Source organism: Neopelma chrysocephalum, unplaced genomic scaffold (genome assembly GCF_003984885.1).
Source record: "Neopelma chrysocephalum unplaced genomic scaffold, ASM398488v2 Primary Assembly neopelma1_382, whole genome shotgun sequence".
NCBI classification, from domain to species: Eukaryota; Metazoa; Chordata; class Aves; order Passeriformes; family Pipridae; genus Neopelma; species Neopelma chrysocephalum.
Window position 1 is genome coordinate 3,722,129 of NW_020898046.1, and position 14,260 is coordinate 3,736,388.

General features: G+C 40.4%; 1 protein-coding gene across 1 annotated transcript in view; it reads right to left on the minus strand.

Moving 5' to 3' along the window:
* MMRN1 (multimerin 1) overlaps positions 1-9,490 on the minus strand; it is a 43,851-nt gene extending 34,361 nt beyond the window's left edge. Inside the window, exon 1 of the mRNA XM_027706586.1 lies at positions 8,891-9,490. Within this exon, the coding sequence (XP_027562387.1) occupies positions 8,891-9,408 (518 nt within the window). The 5' untranslated portion in view covers positions 9,409-9,490. The remainder of the gene's footprint in view (positions 1-8,890) is intronic.
* Positions 9,491-14,260: the final 4,770 nt, after the last annotated feature.

The window sequence follows — 14,260 nt, forward strand, 5'->3', positions numbered from 1 at the left end:
TGCGCCGGCGGCGCTGGGATGCGCCGGCGGCGCTGGGATGCGCCGGCAGGTGGCGGCCGCGGCCCGCGGAGGGGAGCGCTGGGAAGGACAATGGGCCCGCGAGAAGGAGAAACAGCAGGGAATAAACGTGCCTAGCTCCAAAAGGGAGCACTGTGGCTGCTGCTGCTGCTGTTGGTCTGGTCTGTGACAGGATTGTTCTGAATGCGTTCGGAAGTCAATGGAAATGCATGTGTTTTAACTCCAGCAGGCTTTGAACCCACCCTCTTGGCGCTGTGTTACCCAATGTTGCTGGAAAGCAAAGAGCAATTTACACTAATACCAAAAAATCATGATTTCTTTATCGTGAGAGGAAGTATATGTGACTACATATTTCCACAGCACATTTCCATTGTAAACTGTTTGTTGGGTACATTGCTCAGAGAAAAAAACCCAAGCTTCACAAAAGCTGCCAGCTACACCTGTATGTGATTGCTTCCACTTGCTTGTAAGCACGGATCCTTGTAAGTGGTCCTAAAGTCACCCCATGGGAACACCAGAGGCAGTCAGCCACAAAGGGTATAGCATTTGTTCTGCCCCCTTCATATTATATCTGAAAATTACTTATTTTTGTCTGTAAGTAAATTAGATTGCCTAGCTTTTAATAGAAAGGCTATTGAATCAGCCCAGCTGAACATCACTGAATCATGAAAATGAGATTATTGTGTTGCTGAAGGAATACAAAAGGACTCAGAGCTGGAGCTGCTGTCAAAGTCCATGTCCAGCTTGGTGGTTGCGTCTCATTCATGTTATATGCAGCTTATTTGTATTTCACAGAGTAGTTTATGAAATACTTATCTTGATTCTACACCTGTTTTCATTTTTATTGTCCTTTACATCTGAGCAAAGGGGATGTAGAAAGATGATACAAGTATCTAGAGCCAGGGGATGCCTTGTGAGGAGAGACTGAGGGACCAGGTCTTGTTCAGGTTGGGGAAGGGAGGATTTGGAGGGCACCTCACAGCAGCCTCCCTGGCCCTGCAGGGAGGATATTGTGTAGTTGGAGCACAGCTATTCCCAGTAGTAAGGGCAGGAGGACAAGAAACAACAGGTGTGTATTGAAAAAAGAGAGGTTCAGACTGAGTATGAGAAACTTTTTCCCTATAAGGGCACCCAGGCATTGGAGCAGGGCCCAGAGGGGTTGTACAATCACCAGCTGAGAGAGTGGACCTCAGTGCCCAACTGGATCAAACCCAAGCAACTCGGTCTAATCTCACACCTGGCCCTGCTGTGAACAGGAGGTCCCTTCCAACCTGAGTGATCCTATGAGTCTGTGAACTTATGATCTTGCTTATATATCTACCTATCTCCTTTTGGTGATATTATTGTTCTTCTGAAAGAAGGTAGGTTAAGTGCATCCATAAATAAAAATATATAATAACATGGTGTGGAAGAAACCCATTCTTTGTTTTTTGTTATTGTTTTTTTTCTTTAAGATAGGATCTTTCCCAGTCTGAAAGACTGCTTCATAAAGATCAGAGCATAAGCCCTGAATTTAGGTTGTGTAAAAGTACATTGCTGTGATCTATTTTCAATTTGCTTTAAACAACCTGACAAGTTTGGATGAGGAGAGATAATGTTGATTGACACAATGTAAACATTCGGATTATTAAGGATAAGCAAGCACCTTCGCAACATTTTTTAGCTCTCGCATGGGAGATCAGATTTTAGCAACTTCCTTTGAATTCCACTAGGTGACTACAGAGGCTTCTCACTTTGTTGATATTAGTGATGTGGTAAATTCTCTATATTTAAATGAGCATCAGTCATCTCTCATAAGATCTATTTCAAAGAAAAATTAAAAACCTGAACCAAAATCAGTTAATTTTTTAGGTTCAGTGCCTAGATTCCTTTGCTCTGAAAAATATGAATCTGGGCTGAAAAAAAATGCAGTACTCACTAGAGGCTGACCACAAACAAATCAAATTGGGAAATGTGTTTTACATGGTGATTGGAATGAAAAAAACTCTAAAAAGTGCATTTGATGTGTAATATAATATCGTATGTGATGGTAAATATGTTATAGGATGTGATTTTATTCCTGAGAAACAGCTGACTTGTTGACACTGAAATATTAGGTGTCAAACAATTGTTTAATGTTTGTTTTTTTTCAGGACTCAGTGTCCTGACATTTTGTGCTGTCTATTACAAAACACAGATTCTACTCTCGTCATTCATTTCCTTTTTTTGTATGTACAGTGCTGAAGCTTTGGACTGTGAACAGCCTCTTTGTTTCATCCAAGTTTTTATTTACTGTGTCCTACCTTGTGCTTCAAAAATTAGTTCACAATTTCCACTTATCTAGCACTTCACCTATCTACTTTAGCATTTAAAAAGTTCTCTTGTTGCAAATCCAATAAGCTCTTTTAGACCTATCTCCCACTCTGTGTTAAGAGCCCTTTAAAATAATCAAACTTTTCCAGATAGAATTTAGACTTTTGAGAAGATATCCATCAATCTTCTTTGAGAATCATCCAGTAAAACACATTTGAAAAAAAAAACAACAGGAAAACTGTTCTTCGAAAAGGCCTTAATTCTACATTTTCCCCTCTGAAATAGAAATTTGTTTTCCATCTACTAATTGATCCAGAGTACAAAATTCATTGAGGTAGTTCTGGTCTATTTTACTGTTTGTACTTTTCAGGTGACCTTCAGTGGTACTGGTTTGGTTTTCATTGCTTTGTTAGACCTTTTGTAATCTACAGAAAAGGAGATTGTAGTGTGTCAATGACGGCTTCTCCATTTTGAGAAATAGTGACAAAAAAAAAAAAAGCCTTTATAAGTGAGAAAATAAAAACATAAAAAATATGACCCATGGCAGTTCCATAGGTGAATGCTGTTCTTCAGTCTGTTCATAGTGTTGTTCTGGCACCTTCTCTTTTCATATTTACCTTCATTAAATGAAGGTAAATGCCTTACCAGTTTCTTTGTACCTGATTTGTCACTTAATCATGCAGATGTATGTCTTTACACTGTCACTGATTGATTTTAGGGGGCTCTTGAACAAAAAGGATCTGAGCCAAAGTCCATGAAATTCAAGGTGATTTTTTTCCACAGGCTTTTCCTCATGACTGATGGTGTTGCTTACCAGGACTGTGATACAGAATAGATGCTTTGAGACTTGGCAGAGAAAATACAATTTGAAACACTTGCATTCTCTAACTGGCAACACAGATAAGCCTTTGGAAAACATATGGGGATACCTTGCTGCTTGTCCTCTTCCTTGCCAGGTCTATTCTAGAATTAGTGTTAGTTTCCTAAAATGTTAATTATATTCAGATTTGTAAGAATGAGTGTTTTCTGTGCAGACTAGAGCAGATGCTTCTGGTGTACCTTAAATGAAATGCTAGAAAGAGTCAAATATTTGCAGTGGCTGGGAGGTAAATCCTAACACTGTGTCCGGTTTGTTACCATGATCCCAATCTATGAAGAGGGGTGAAGGGATGTTTTAGGGATGGAAAACCTTGCTGTTCCCATGAACAGATGAAACAGAGAACGAGAGCAAAGTTAAGCATGAGCATCAATGCAACAGTATAATGAGATGAGCAGAAACACTTCTGTTTCTACCGAAAAAATTCAGAAAAAATTCAGAAATCATCTGTACAGTGGTGCCTTATCTGAATCTGATCACAGAAAAACTAAATAACAAGACTCTGAGGAACCTAAATGCTTTGTGAGAGTCTCAAAAGCAACCTTGGTGTGCAGGGATTTTTTTCCAGTGCTGTGTTTTCTGTGCCACTGAAAAGAGTCTGTCATGATTCTACCTAGCCACTATTGCCATTTGCAATGGTCTTTAGGACTGCAATGGGACTAACACTGAGCTCAGAATGTGTAGGAAAATTGGATTGTGGGCTTACAGCCAAACAACAGAAATATCTTCAAGATGCTGCTGGACAAGAGGGGCTTATTGCAAACATCTTCTGCGTGGCTGAAATACAACATTCTGGGGGCAAAGCCTGTCAGACACCTCCCGACACTTAGCCACCAAGGTGACCTAAGGCCAGTATAAGAGTTTCCTCCTTCCAGCTCACAGTGAATATACCTAGTGAGGCAGAAACCTAAGCCACGCATGACTGTATTTTTCGTAAATGCACAGTGATGCAATATCTTAAGAAATTTATTCAAGAATTGTTCTCTCTGCTCCATTAAAAAGTGACATGATGAAAAGAGACTGTGAACCTTGCATTAACTAGGCAGTTAAATCAGGTTTCTATGTGTCTTGTGTATCTGAACCATCTGCTGATCTTAACCATTCATTTTAATTTGTCAGTACACTAGAATTCTACCAAGCTGATACAGGCAAAAGCAATATCCATGGAGAAATGTAGACGTCTGGCCATGAGAATGAAATATTTCAGCACTCCTATCACATGTGACAGCTAAGCAAATCTGTCCCTGGTGCTGACTTTATTAAAGCCTCCTGTGCTTAGTAATAAAATACTGTCACCTCACTAGTACCCAAGGTAGTGGCAGGGGAAGTCTATAAAGGCCCTCAGTGGATTCCTGATAACTGGAAAAGGTGTAATATACACATACTAAGAGAAAAGAGTAATGTAGAGCCATTCAACAACGTGGAGACACTGTGGGTAATTTACAGCCTGAATGAATGTCTCATGTATTCAGTAGCTGCCTTGAACAGTAATTAATAAAGTAGGGTTCAGAATGGAAAGATAAGTGAGCTAGTCTCAGGACTCCACCTCAGACTTACTCCATGGCACCACTGTTATTTGAACTGCTTTATACAGTGAAATACTGCAACTGTCTCTCTCCTGAGAGACATGAATATGAAAAATATGTATCTCAAATGAACTCAATTGAAAAGAATGTATCATAAATTTTCTTCTTTGATATCAAATTGCTCCTCAGATTTAATGTCACTGAACTTTGGAAAAACTCTCTGGTTTTCCAGCATTTCTTTACTCATTGATATGGATTGCATGAAACTTTCAAGATATGTAGAAATAAAAAAAAAAAAAAAAACCAACAAAAAACAAACCATATTTGTAGAGACATTAAGTCTTACATTTCAGGCCCTAAGTCAAATTCATTACTAGGAGTGAAGAAAGGAGTTTTCCTTCAGCTCAGGTCATTCCAGATATACTTCCTACGAAGTTTTCTTACCCTTCTGAAAGCTTGGGTGCAGACCCCACCATAAGGGGGGATACCCCACCAGAGAAAACACTCTTCTGAAATAGTTTGAGAGCAGGTACCTACAAATTATGTCCTCCTGTACCTATTCTAAGGTTAACTATAAAATTGTTCCACTATGAAAGAACAGGATTTAATTGTATTTTCATGTCAGTGAAGAATAAGGAAGAGTTTAGGGTTTTTAGAGACAAGGATATGCCCAACATTTAGCCCTTATAATCCCACACTAAGAAGTGATGTAGAGAGGCCCAAAGCAAAGCTTTGCCTTATTAACAGTAGAATCTTGGATCTGGAGACTTTAGACCTGTACTGTACTTCTCATTGGGTGACTGCCTGTTGTAGTATGTCTCTGCCCCCAGGAGTTCTCCTGGAATATGAAAAGCTAAACTGAGATGAGTTTTTAAAATAAAGTCATGGTCTTGGGCAAATATGGTTCTGTTTCAGTAGGGAAAAAATATTCTGACAGTTCTAATAGTGCATTTCTCTCAATAAGATGAAATAGAAACTTGTCAGAACCCTGAGGGCACCTGTGCTTCTTATTCACCTGGACCAGCCTGATCCAGGATCTCCATCTATACATCCTACTCGTGGGCTCAGGAGCCCCACTGAAGTTCTTCCCAGGGCTACATTGTGTCTGTGGCAACCCTGACCTGCAAGCTGACATCCTGGCCTAACTTTGACCTTGCCCCATCATTATGGACTTGCCCAGTGATCACTTGCCCTAGTCACCATCACCAGGCCTGATCCTGACTTGCTGATTTGCCTTCCCAGCTTCATGTTGGCACTTCAGCATCAACATGGCTGTGCTTGGTGATTTGGGCACTGGGGGGGTGCTAGCTGCCACATCTGGATGTGTCCTGCCTGCCCTGCTTGGTGGCTGTCAGAAATATTCTTCAGGGGCAAACTTTGAAAATCCATTAAATATTTCCAATTCACGGTCTTCTGACATTTTAATGTGAATTTCTCAAAAATAGAATGAATCAGAACTTTTTTCTGACATAGTTCTTGTATGCATGTGGTAAAATATGTGCATATAATATCGTTTCCAGATAACCTAGGGTAGAGATAACAAGGGAATTATCTTTGTAATTAAGCCATTAAGGCACATGACCTCCTACAGAAAAGGGTATTTGGGTAATTAGGCTTGTACAATGGGCACCTATTGTACCTTGTGGGTAATCTGACTGGAGACTCTCTAACAAAATACATGTATTGGTATTTTTAAAATTATAAATGTGTTTTAAAACAAATTCTCATTCTTGTTTGTTTTCCTTCCTCCTGTCTCTCACTGATCTCTCCCTATTGTTCCTTCTATATGGAACCTCTTAACATCAGCATCTGTTAGCACAACGGGTTGCCATAAAAGATTACAGAGTCATGCAGTTCCTGCAAGGTCACTCACAAATTTAGGTTAGAATACAGACTATAACAAGAGAGATGCTTTAATTCAAAGTAAATTAAAAAGCAAATTGTGCTTCCAAATTTCCTCAGAGGTAGTATACTTTACAACTGTGGACTCTGCTATCAAGTCATTCATGCTGTGCTCAGGCTTCAAACGAGTAAACCTTGAAGAAAGCTGCATGTCTTCATTGGAAGTCTCACAGCACCTCTTGCACTTTATTAGCAACAAAGATTTAAAAGATTTAAAAGAAAATATAAGCTGGAAACAAATTTAGGGTGTGGTCAATGACACCTGCACATAATAAATCAAAATGCTTGTGTTCTTATGCATAGTTTCTCAGCAGCAGCTTTTCAGGTGTTTCACAGCAGTGATTGGTAACAGTGAGCACACTAGACTTGGCATTTTCTCATGCCTTTACTGAAAAAAATGAGTCACAAGCAACTTTATTATTCCTCTGGGTCTAATTAATAGGGAAAGGAAGATGGAATAGTGAAGTGATTTACTTTAAGTCACAGTCCAAGTCAGTGGCAAAACTGGAAGAAAAGCTCAAAACATCCTAGCTGATTGTAAAAACACCCACATAGAGTAGGAAGACAAGCCTTGTAGCACGAGAATCTTACTGCGAAAAGGGTTGAGCCACACCTAGAACTGTAGATATTCGCTAGAGAGAGAGAGGCTATTGTAGCTTAGTAGTTTGAGAAAGAGAGAGGGGATTCAGCACTCTGTTTTATGCTGGGGTTTCATGCTGCTACACATTCCTGTAACTTTGATATGCAACCCTGGCTTTATTGTTAACTTGGTCAATGGAATCAAATATGTATGTTGCACAGCAGGTTGCTCCTTGACCACTCATGAAATCAGGTGCTAGAAAATGCATGATTTGCTTATTGTGCCTCTCTGCAGTTGCAACCACGTCATTATGAAAATAAAATATGAGACCATCTTCACCAGAGACTGATTTTTTGCTATCTATATTTATATCTTAAGTAAGAGGTAGAATGAATATCTACTGATTCACAGAGTTTCTCTAAAGATTAATTTCACTGAAATACTGTTCTTGAAGAAAGCTAGGAAAGACAAAAACCAAGGTTAGTGAGTATTAATAGCTATTTAAATAGATGTAGTTATCAGCTCTCATGTAAAAAGAGAACCCATTTAATTCAGGTTAACTCAAACTTTCTACCCCACACTGTAGTAAGGTGTTGTAACAGATGACATTCACAGATGACATAGGAGTATACTAGGAAAGCTATCTGGAAAACACAGCTCCTTACTGTGGTATCTCTTTCAAGGAGAGGCAAAGGACTCCTTTCCTTTGGGTCTTTGTGCATTATTTGCCTTATGCATGATCCTAAACATGCTCAGATCAATGGCAATCTTACCTTTGAGTTGAAGGAACATTAACTTCCAGCCATACATAGCAAGATAATTGTAGGAGTATTTCCAAGGGATGATTTATTCTCTTTCTCGTGAATTTGGATGCTAACATTTAGGAAAGTACTATCAAAAGAAGAAATCTATATTCTGAAAGCCCACTCTCCATAACTACTATGGAAAACGACCAATCCTTTGTGTCTTTCATTTTCTAGCAGTATCTGATTATATATCAGCAATTAAGGGAAACTTGCAACATCTGCAAAGACAGTATTAATATCCCCATTGAGAACTGAAGACACTGGGGAACAAAGAAAATAATTGAGTGTTCCAGAGCTATAAAACTAGACAGTACAGTCTGATATATTCTGCTATGCATAGCTATTATATAAGTTATACAGTTCTGAATGCACAGTCACCTGCAACACCACTTTTCATAAGTTTTTATGTGTTTCAAATTGTCAGACATTGATGCATTTTGTACACTTAATTGCTTGTATTTTCAATTTAGTGGAGAAGTTTACAAACACAATATTTTCAATAGATTCCAAACGAAATAGTGCATATGCAATCTCTTTTACCCACAAGAAAATAAAGGAAAAAAATACCAACAAAAGTTTATTGTGCATAAAACTGGGGGGCATCTATTGTAGTTCTTTCCTACCCATATATGATAATGACTTTCCTGTTGATTTTGAGATAACTACCCTGAGGAATAAAACATTGCAGCATTTACTCTGTTACAAATGTATGGTTTTGCCTGAGTAGGTGCTGCAGGTTTGGTCCCTTGCTTGTTTTAGCTGATCTTTTTTAAACTCAGAAAATAATTTTACTGAAATTGCTAGAACTTTTGCGAATTATTTCACTGGGAATAGGAAAATAATCATTCCTAAGCAGTACACAGGAGACAAGAAAAACCACACAACTTACTTTCCCCTGGTAGTTTCAAAGCTGGATGCTTTGGAGCTGGCATCCTGCTGGGTGCTGGTGATGCCAGTGCTGTGGGAGGACTGCTTGATAGATCTGTTCCCTGGAGCTGTAGCCCGGCTTGTAGTGACCCCTTGCTGGAGAGGGACTTCTCTAGCGTTGCTTTCTAGAGTTGTCCCTTTGCTGCTGGATGAGCTTCCCATCTTATCTCTGTCAGAGTCTCCATCACTTGACTGCATTGCAGGAGTAGATATTGTTGGACTTGAAATTTTCTTCACTGCTTTCATTCCCAGAGTCTTCCCTGAAGATGCAAAAGGAGGTCCCTGTAAGGCACTCACTTTGTCAGCTTGGATTTCCGAATGGGGTGACCCCACAATTGTGGTTGAAGATAGAGTCAAGTCTGAGTGACTTGTCTGGGTTTCACCACCCTGTCCTGTGTTCCAGAGCTTTCCTGGAGTGTTAAATCCAGTGCTGCCACTCTGTAAGTGCACTAGGAGCAGCAAGAAGATGATCTCCTTCATTCTGATGGTTTGTAAATGCTACAAGTTATCTCACATTTATTTCCCAAACAAGAAATCCTGAAGCTTCTCCCTTCTCCTGAGCTGCTACTCGTACAGTGAGCCTACCCAGAGGATGCCCCGACAGGCTTTATTTTCATAGAAAGGAAACAGGTTTTGGTGTTTCAAAACTGACTGAGGAAGCCTGGTTTCCTGTTTCTGTGGATTCACCTTCAACCTGTGACCCCTTGGAGAGCGGGAGCCTGGCAGCCTGTGTGGGAGGAAAAAAGAAGTTTCTGCAGAAGGCACGGGATAAAGACTAATGGCACAATAGAAATGTGGAAAAATATGTACTGTGAAGTAATCCTGAGGGATAAAACCTGAAATTATTAGCTAGTTTTCCTTTCACATGTGCATGTACAGAGAAGTGATGTGCCCTTTGAATGGTTCATAATTGTGACCTTGTTATTGAAAAAGATTTAGCAAAACTGGTGTGCTACACAAAGCTGAACATTAGCTGTGTCTTCTCTTTTTGTTTAAGCACACTGCTGCCAACAGTGAGGACCTAAGGAAGAGGTTCACACTTTACCCACTATTGTACCACAAGCCTTTGAATGTAATAATTTACCTGTAGTCATTGGCCATTTATGCCTCATCCTATTTCTATATTTCATAATGATGTGTATGAAGTATTTCTCTAGCATTGCCCATAGGTGTCTGGTGTCATTTCAGATTCTCTAAGGTACAAGAAACACCTACGTGGGCCTGGTAGGGGCAGCATGTGATCTATGGGAGATGTGCCCTTCTGGGGCATTTCAAGAAGTGTTAAAAGCTTACATGGGGCAACTGCATCCCATCCTCCCCATTGGCTGTAGCTGCAGTTTAGACACCTAGTTCCCATGCAGGTCCGTATCTATGAGCCTCTAAGTACATATCTCTAAATATGTTAACTGGATCCCACCAGTAGATAAGACAGAAAGGAATATCCTGAATCACTGAGTCCATTCCTTCACTTTTCTTGCATGCTTTTACAATTAATATTGTCCTAAACCAATATTAATTGCAGTCTAAACATAATATTGGCAACTTTACATGTAGAAAAGCTCTGAGGAGATGGATATGGTGCCAGGTAAGGTTATGGAACAGATTACACAGCACATACAGGACAACCAGGGGATCAAGCCCATCCAGCATATGTTGAGGAAAGGAAGGTCCTGCTTGACCAACATGATCTCCTTTATGACCAGGTGACCTGACTACTGGATGAGGGAAGGGCTGTGGATGTAGTCTACTTGGACTTCAATAAAGTCTTTGATACTGACTCCCAGCATTCTCCTGGAGAAACTGACAGTCCATGGCTTGGGAGGTGTACCCTGTGCCGGGTTAAAAACTGCATGGCCAGGCCCAGAGAGTGGTGGTTAATCTACATTCAGCTGGTGGCTGATCACTAGTGGGGTTCCCCAAGGCTCCACACTGGGGCCAGTCCTGTTTAATATCTTTGTGGATGATCTGCATGATTTGTACACCTTCAGTAAGTTCGCAGACAACACCAAGGTGGGCGGCATTGTTGATCCTCTGGAGGGTTGGAAGGCTCTGCAGCAGGATCTGAACAGGATGGATGGATGGGCTGAGGTCAATTGTATGAAGTACAACAAGGCCAAGTGCTGGGTCCAGCACTTTGGCCACAACAACCCCATGCAGTGCTACAGGCTGGGAACAGAATGGCTGGAAAGCTGCCTGGCGGAAAAGGACCTGGGGGGTGCTGGTCAACAGTTGGCAGAACATGAGCCAGCAGTGTGTCCAGGTGGCCAAGAAGGCCCATGGCACCCTGACCTGTATCAAAAACAGTGGGTCCAGCAAGACCAGGTGAGTGTCCCTTTGTACTTGACACTGGTGAGGCCACACCTCGAGTGCTGTGTTCAGTTTTGAGCTCCTCACTACGAGAAAGACATTGAGGTGCTGGAGTGAGTCCAGAGAATGGCAGTGAAGCTGGTAAAGGGTCTAGAGGGTAAGTCCTACAAGGAGCAGCTGAGGGAGCTGTGGTTGTTTAACCTGAAGAAAAGGAGCCTCAGAGGAGAACTTATCGCTCTCTACAACTACCTGAAAGGTTGTAGAAGATGGGAGTTGGTCTCTTTTCCCAGGAAACTCATGACAGAACAAGAGGATATGGCATCAAACCAAATGGTGGCAGGGGAGGTTCAGGTGGGACATGAGAAAGAATTTCCTCTCTAAAAGGGTGGTTGAGCATTGGGATGAGATGCACAGGAAGGTGGTAGAATCACCATCCCCAGAAGTGTTCAAGGAACAACTGGACATGACACTTAGTGCTATGTGCTGGTGGACATGGTGGTGTTCAGTCAAGGGTTGGACTCAATGATCTTGGAGGTCTTTTCCAACCTTAATGATTCTATGATTCTGTATTCAATATAAAGAGTAAAGATAATTTTTTACACTGGAATGGTAGATGAATAATGGAGCAAGTTACTGACAGAGGTTGCTGGTTCTCCATGCCTGGAGATATTCAAAACTCAACCAGACAAGACCCTGAGCAATATGGTCTAAGTCCTGCTTAGAGCTGGGTTTTAAACTAGATGACCTTTGGATGTCCTTTCCAATCTATATTACTCTATGAAATTATGCTTAGTAGCTGCAAGGTTCAACACTGCAGTCAGGAAAGAGGAGATGAAACCTTTCCTCCTCTACTACCATTCTCCAGCTGTCTGACACTAAGGCTGGTTAGTTTCTTGTTGAAGGAAAAGGTACAAAGCAGCAACAGAATAGACCTGTCAGGAGCCATATAGATCTGAAAGGCCATTGCCAACTGGCTCAAAAAGCCTCTGGCCACTGACACAAGTGCTGTAGTAAGGACTATAGACAATACATCTATGAAAGCAACCTCACATATCTGGGAACAGAACAGCATCTTCTGAAGATGCTTCATATTATTTGAGGATCACCTTTTCTCCAAAATATATTCAAAATCCCCATTCCATGGAAGTCTGATGATTAGCAGGGCCACCATGGAAAAGCTGGTAAATAACTTGCTTTTTTTTTCAGAAATTAATTAAAAAAACAAAAAACAAACCCAAACCCAAAAGCAAAACACCAAACATGGAGGATAAATCAGTAGACCTTGTTGCAGTCAAGTAAAGCTCTGTTATGACTGTTCCTGTTTGGAAGATTTGGATAACAGTGCTTTGCTTTCAGTTTCCAGGTGAAAAGGTTTAGGTGTGCTAAAGGATTGGGTTTTCCATTTGTTGTGGTTTTATTTTTCTGTTTTATTGTCTTGGTAAAACATAGGTTTCTGTGTAAGTAAAACATGCAATTTTATGATACTGCCCTTTAGAAAAGACATGCAGTTGTGCTTCCTTTTGGAGACATTATTTCCCCTCTTTTTCTTATTCATAATGAAAATCTGTAAATGACCTTTGAATGTAGAACACAGGAGACAATCTAATGAGCAATTTAATTTAAAGACTAACATAAGCTATTTCATGTGAGTGCTTATCTTTCTAAGCTTTATATTTGAGATTTTGAATTAATACCATTACCTGAATTAGCATTTGGCATCCCATATTTTTAGAAATCCCAAGACAAAATTAAGGGTAAATTAGTGTTGACTATATTTGCAAATTAAACTCAAGCTGACTTTAAAAAAATCACAACAGCTGCATGCTGTGTTTATTCATGCAGTAAGAGTGCCTAATAGCAAACAAAGCTTGGATTCTGCTTTGAGTTACTTCACTGCAAGTGTTAATTCTGCCTCTAAATTCAGGGTAGCAACTACAGATTTCCACCAGTGCAGAGAAAAGCAGTGTAGAAAAGTCTGGCTTTTGGTCATTGATAGATTTCATTACAGCAGTGTTTATTTCCCTGTCTGAATACTCCAAAATGAAAATTTATTGTTAATATGATTTGATTAGTACATGTCTGGCCTGTAGATTAAAAGATAAAATTGTTTGAAGCTGGTTTTATTTATCAAAACAATCTTGGCACTGTGAGAAACTCAGGATATCCATTTTCATGTTGCTGCGTGCTGGATCTAAATCCCAGGCTCATTACAGATTGTATTGCAGCATTTGTTCACATCCAAGTGCTGCTTGGTGTAAATTGAACCCAGGGAAGGATCAGCACTTGGATCCATTTGGTGAAACTTAGATAGAAGTAGATTCAAAATTATCCTGAAAATTCCCATTCAACATGCTGCTCACTCCCTTAAGCATAAATCCATAGGTGCCAAATCTTTTATTAGTCGTCTATCAGTGGTACTGAAATCCCTGCCTGTTAGGCTGGCCTCACAGGCTTTTCTTGGAAATTATCCAAGTTGACCTTGGAGCAGAAGCTGGATCTCAAGTTTCCAATCTATATTAAGTGTCCATCTCAGAGTCTGCATTCGTGCTTGTTGTTGGACACATATTCTTTCACTCGATAAGTCTTTACTTCTGTGTGTATTGACGCATTCAGCAGGATGGAGAGTCTCTCATCTCCCATGACAGCACAGAATGGTGAAAGAAGCAGTTTTCTGGGAGGTGGAAATACAGTGTGAAGATGCAACTGCACTCCTGGGGGGCATTTAAATCATCAGGCCACATTATATAAAAGAGCAGTACCCTTCTGCTCACGAAAGAGTTATCCCTGTTTGGTACTGCAGAAGAAAGAACAGGGTCACAGCTGTGGTTCTTCAGATAAGGCAAGTACTTTACTGATGCCTGAGTAAGTTGACCAAAGGCTGTGATTCTATAAACAGCTATATTTGACATCTGCTAATGGCACACACTCAACACTCTGACTTCAGACAAATCCCTGAATATCTCATTAAATAACTTGAACCATCTTCAGAAACTTTCAGCTCTCCCCAAGCACTGTAAAGAGAGCA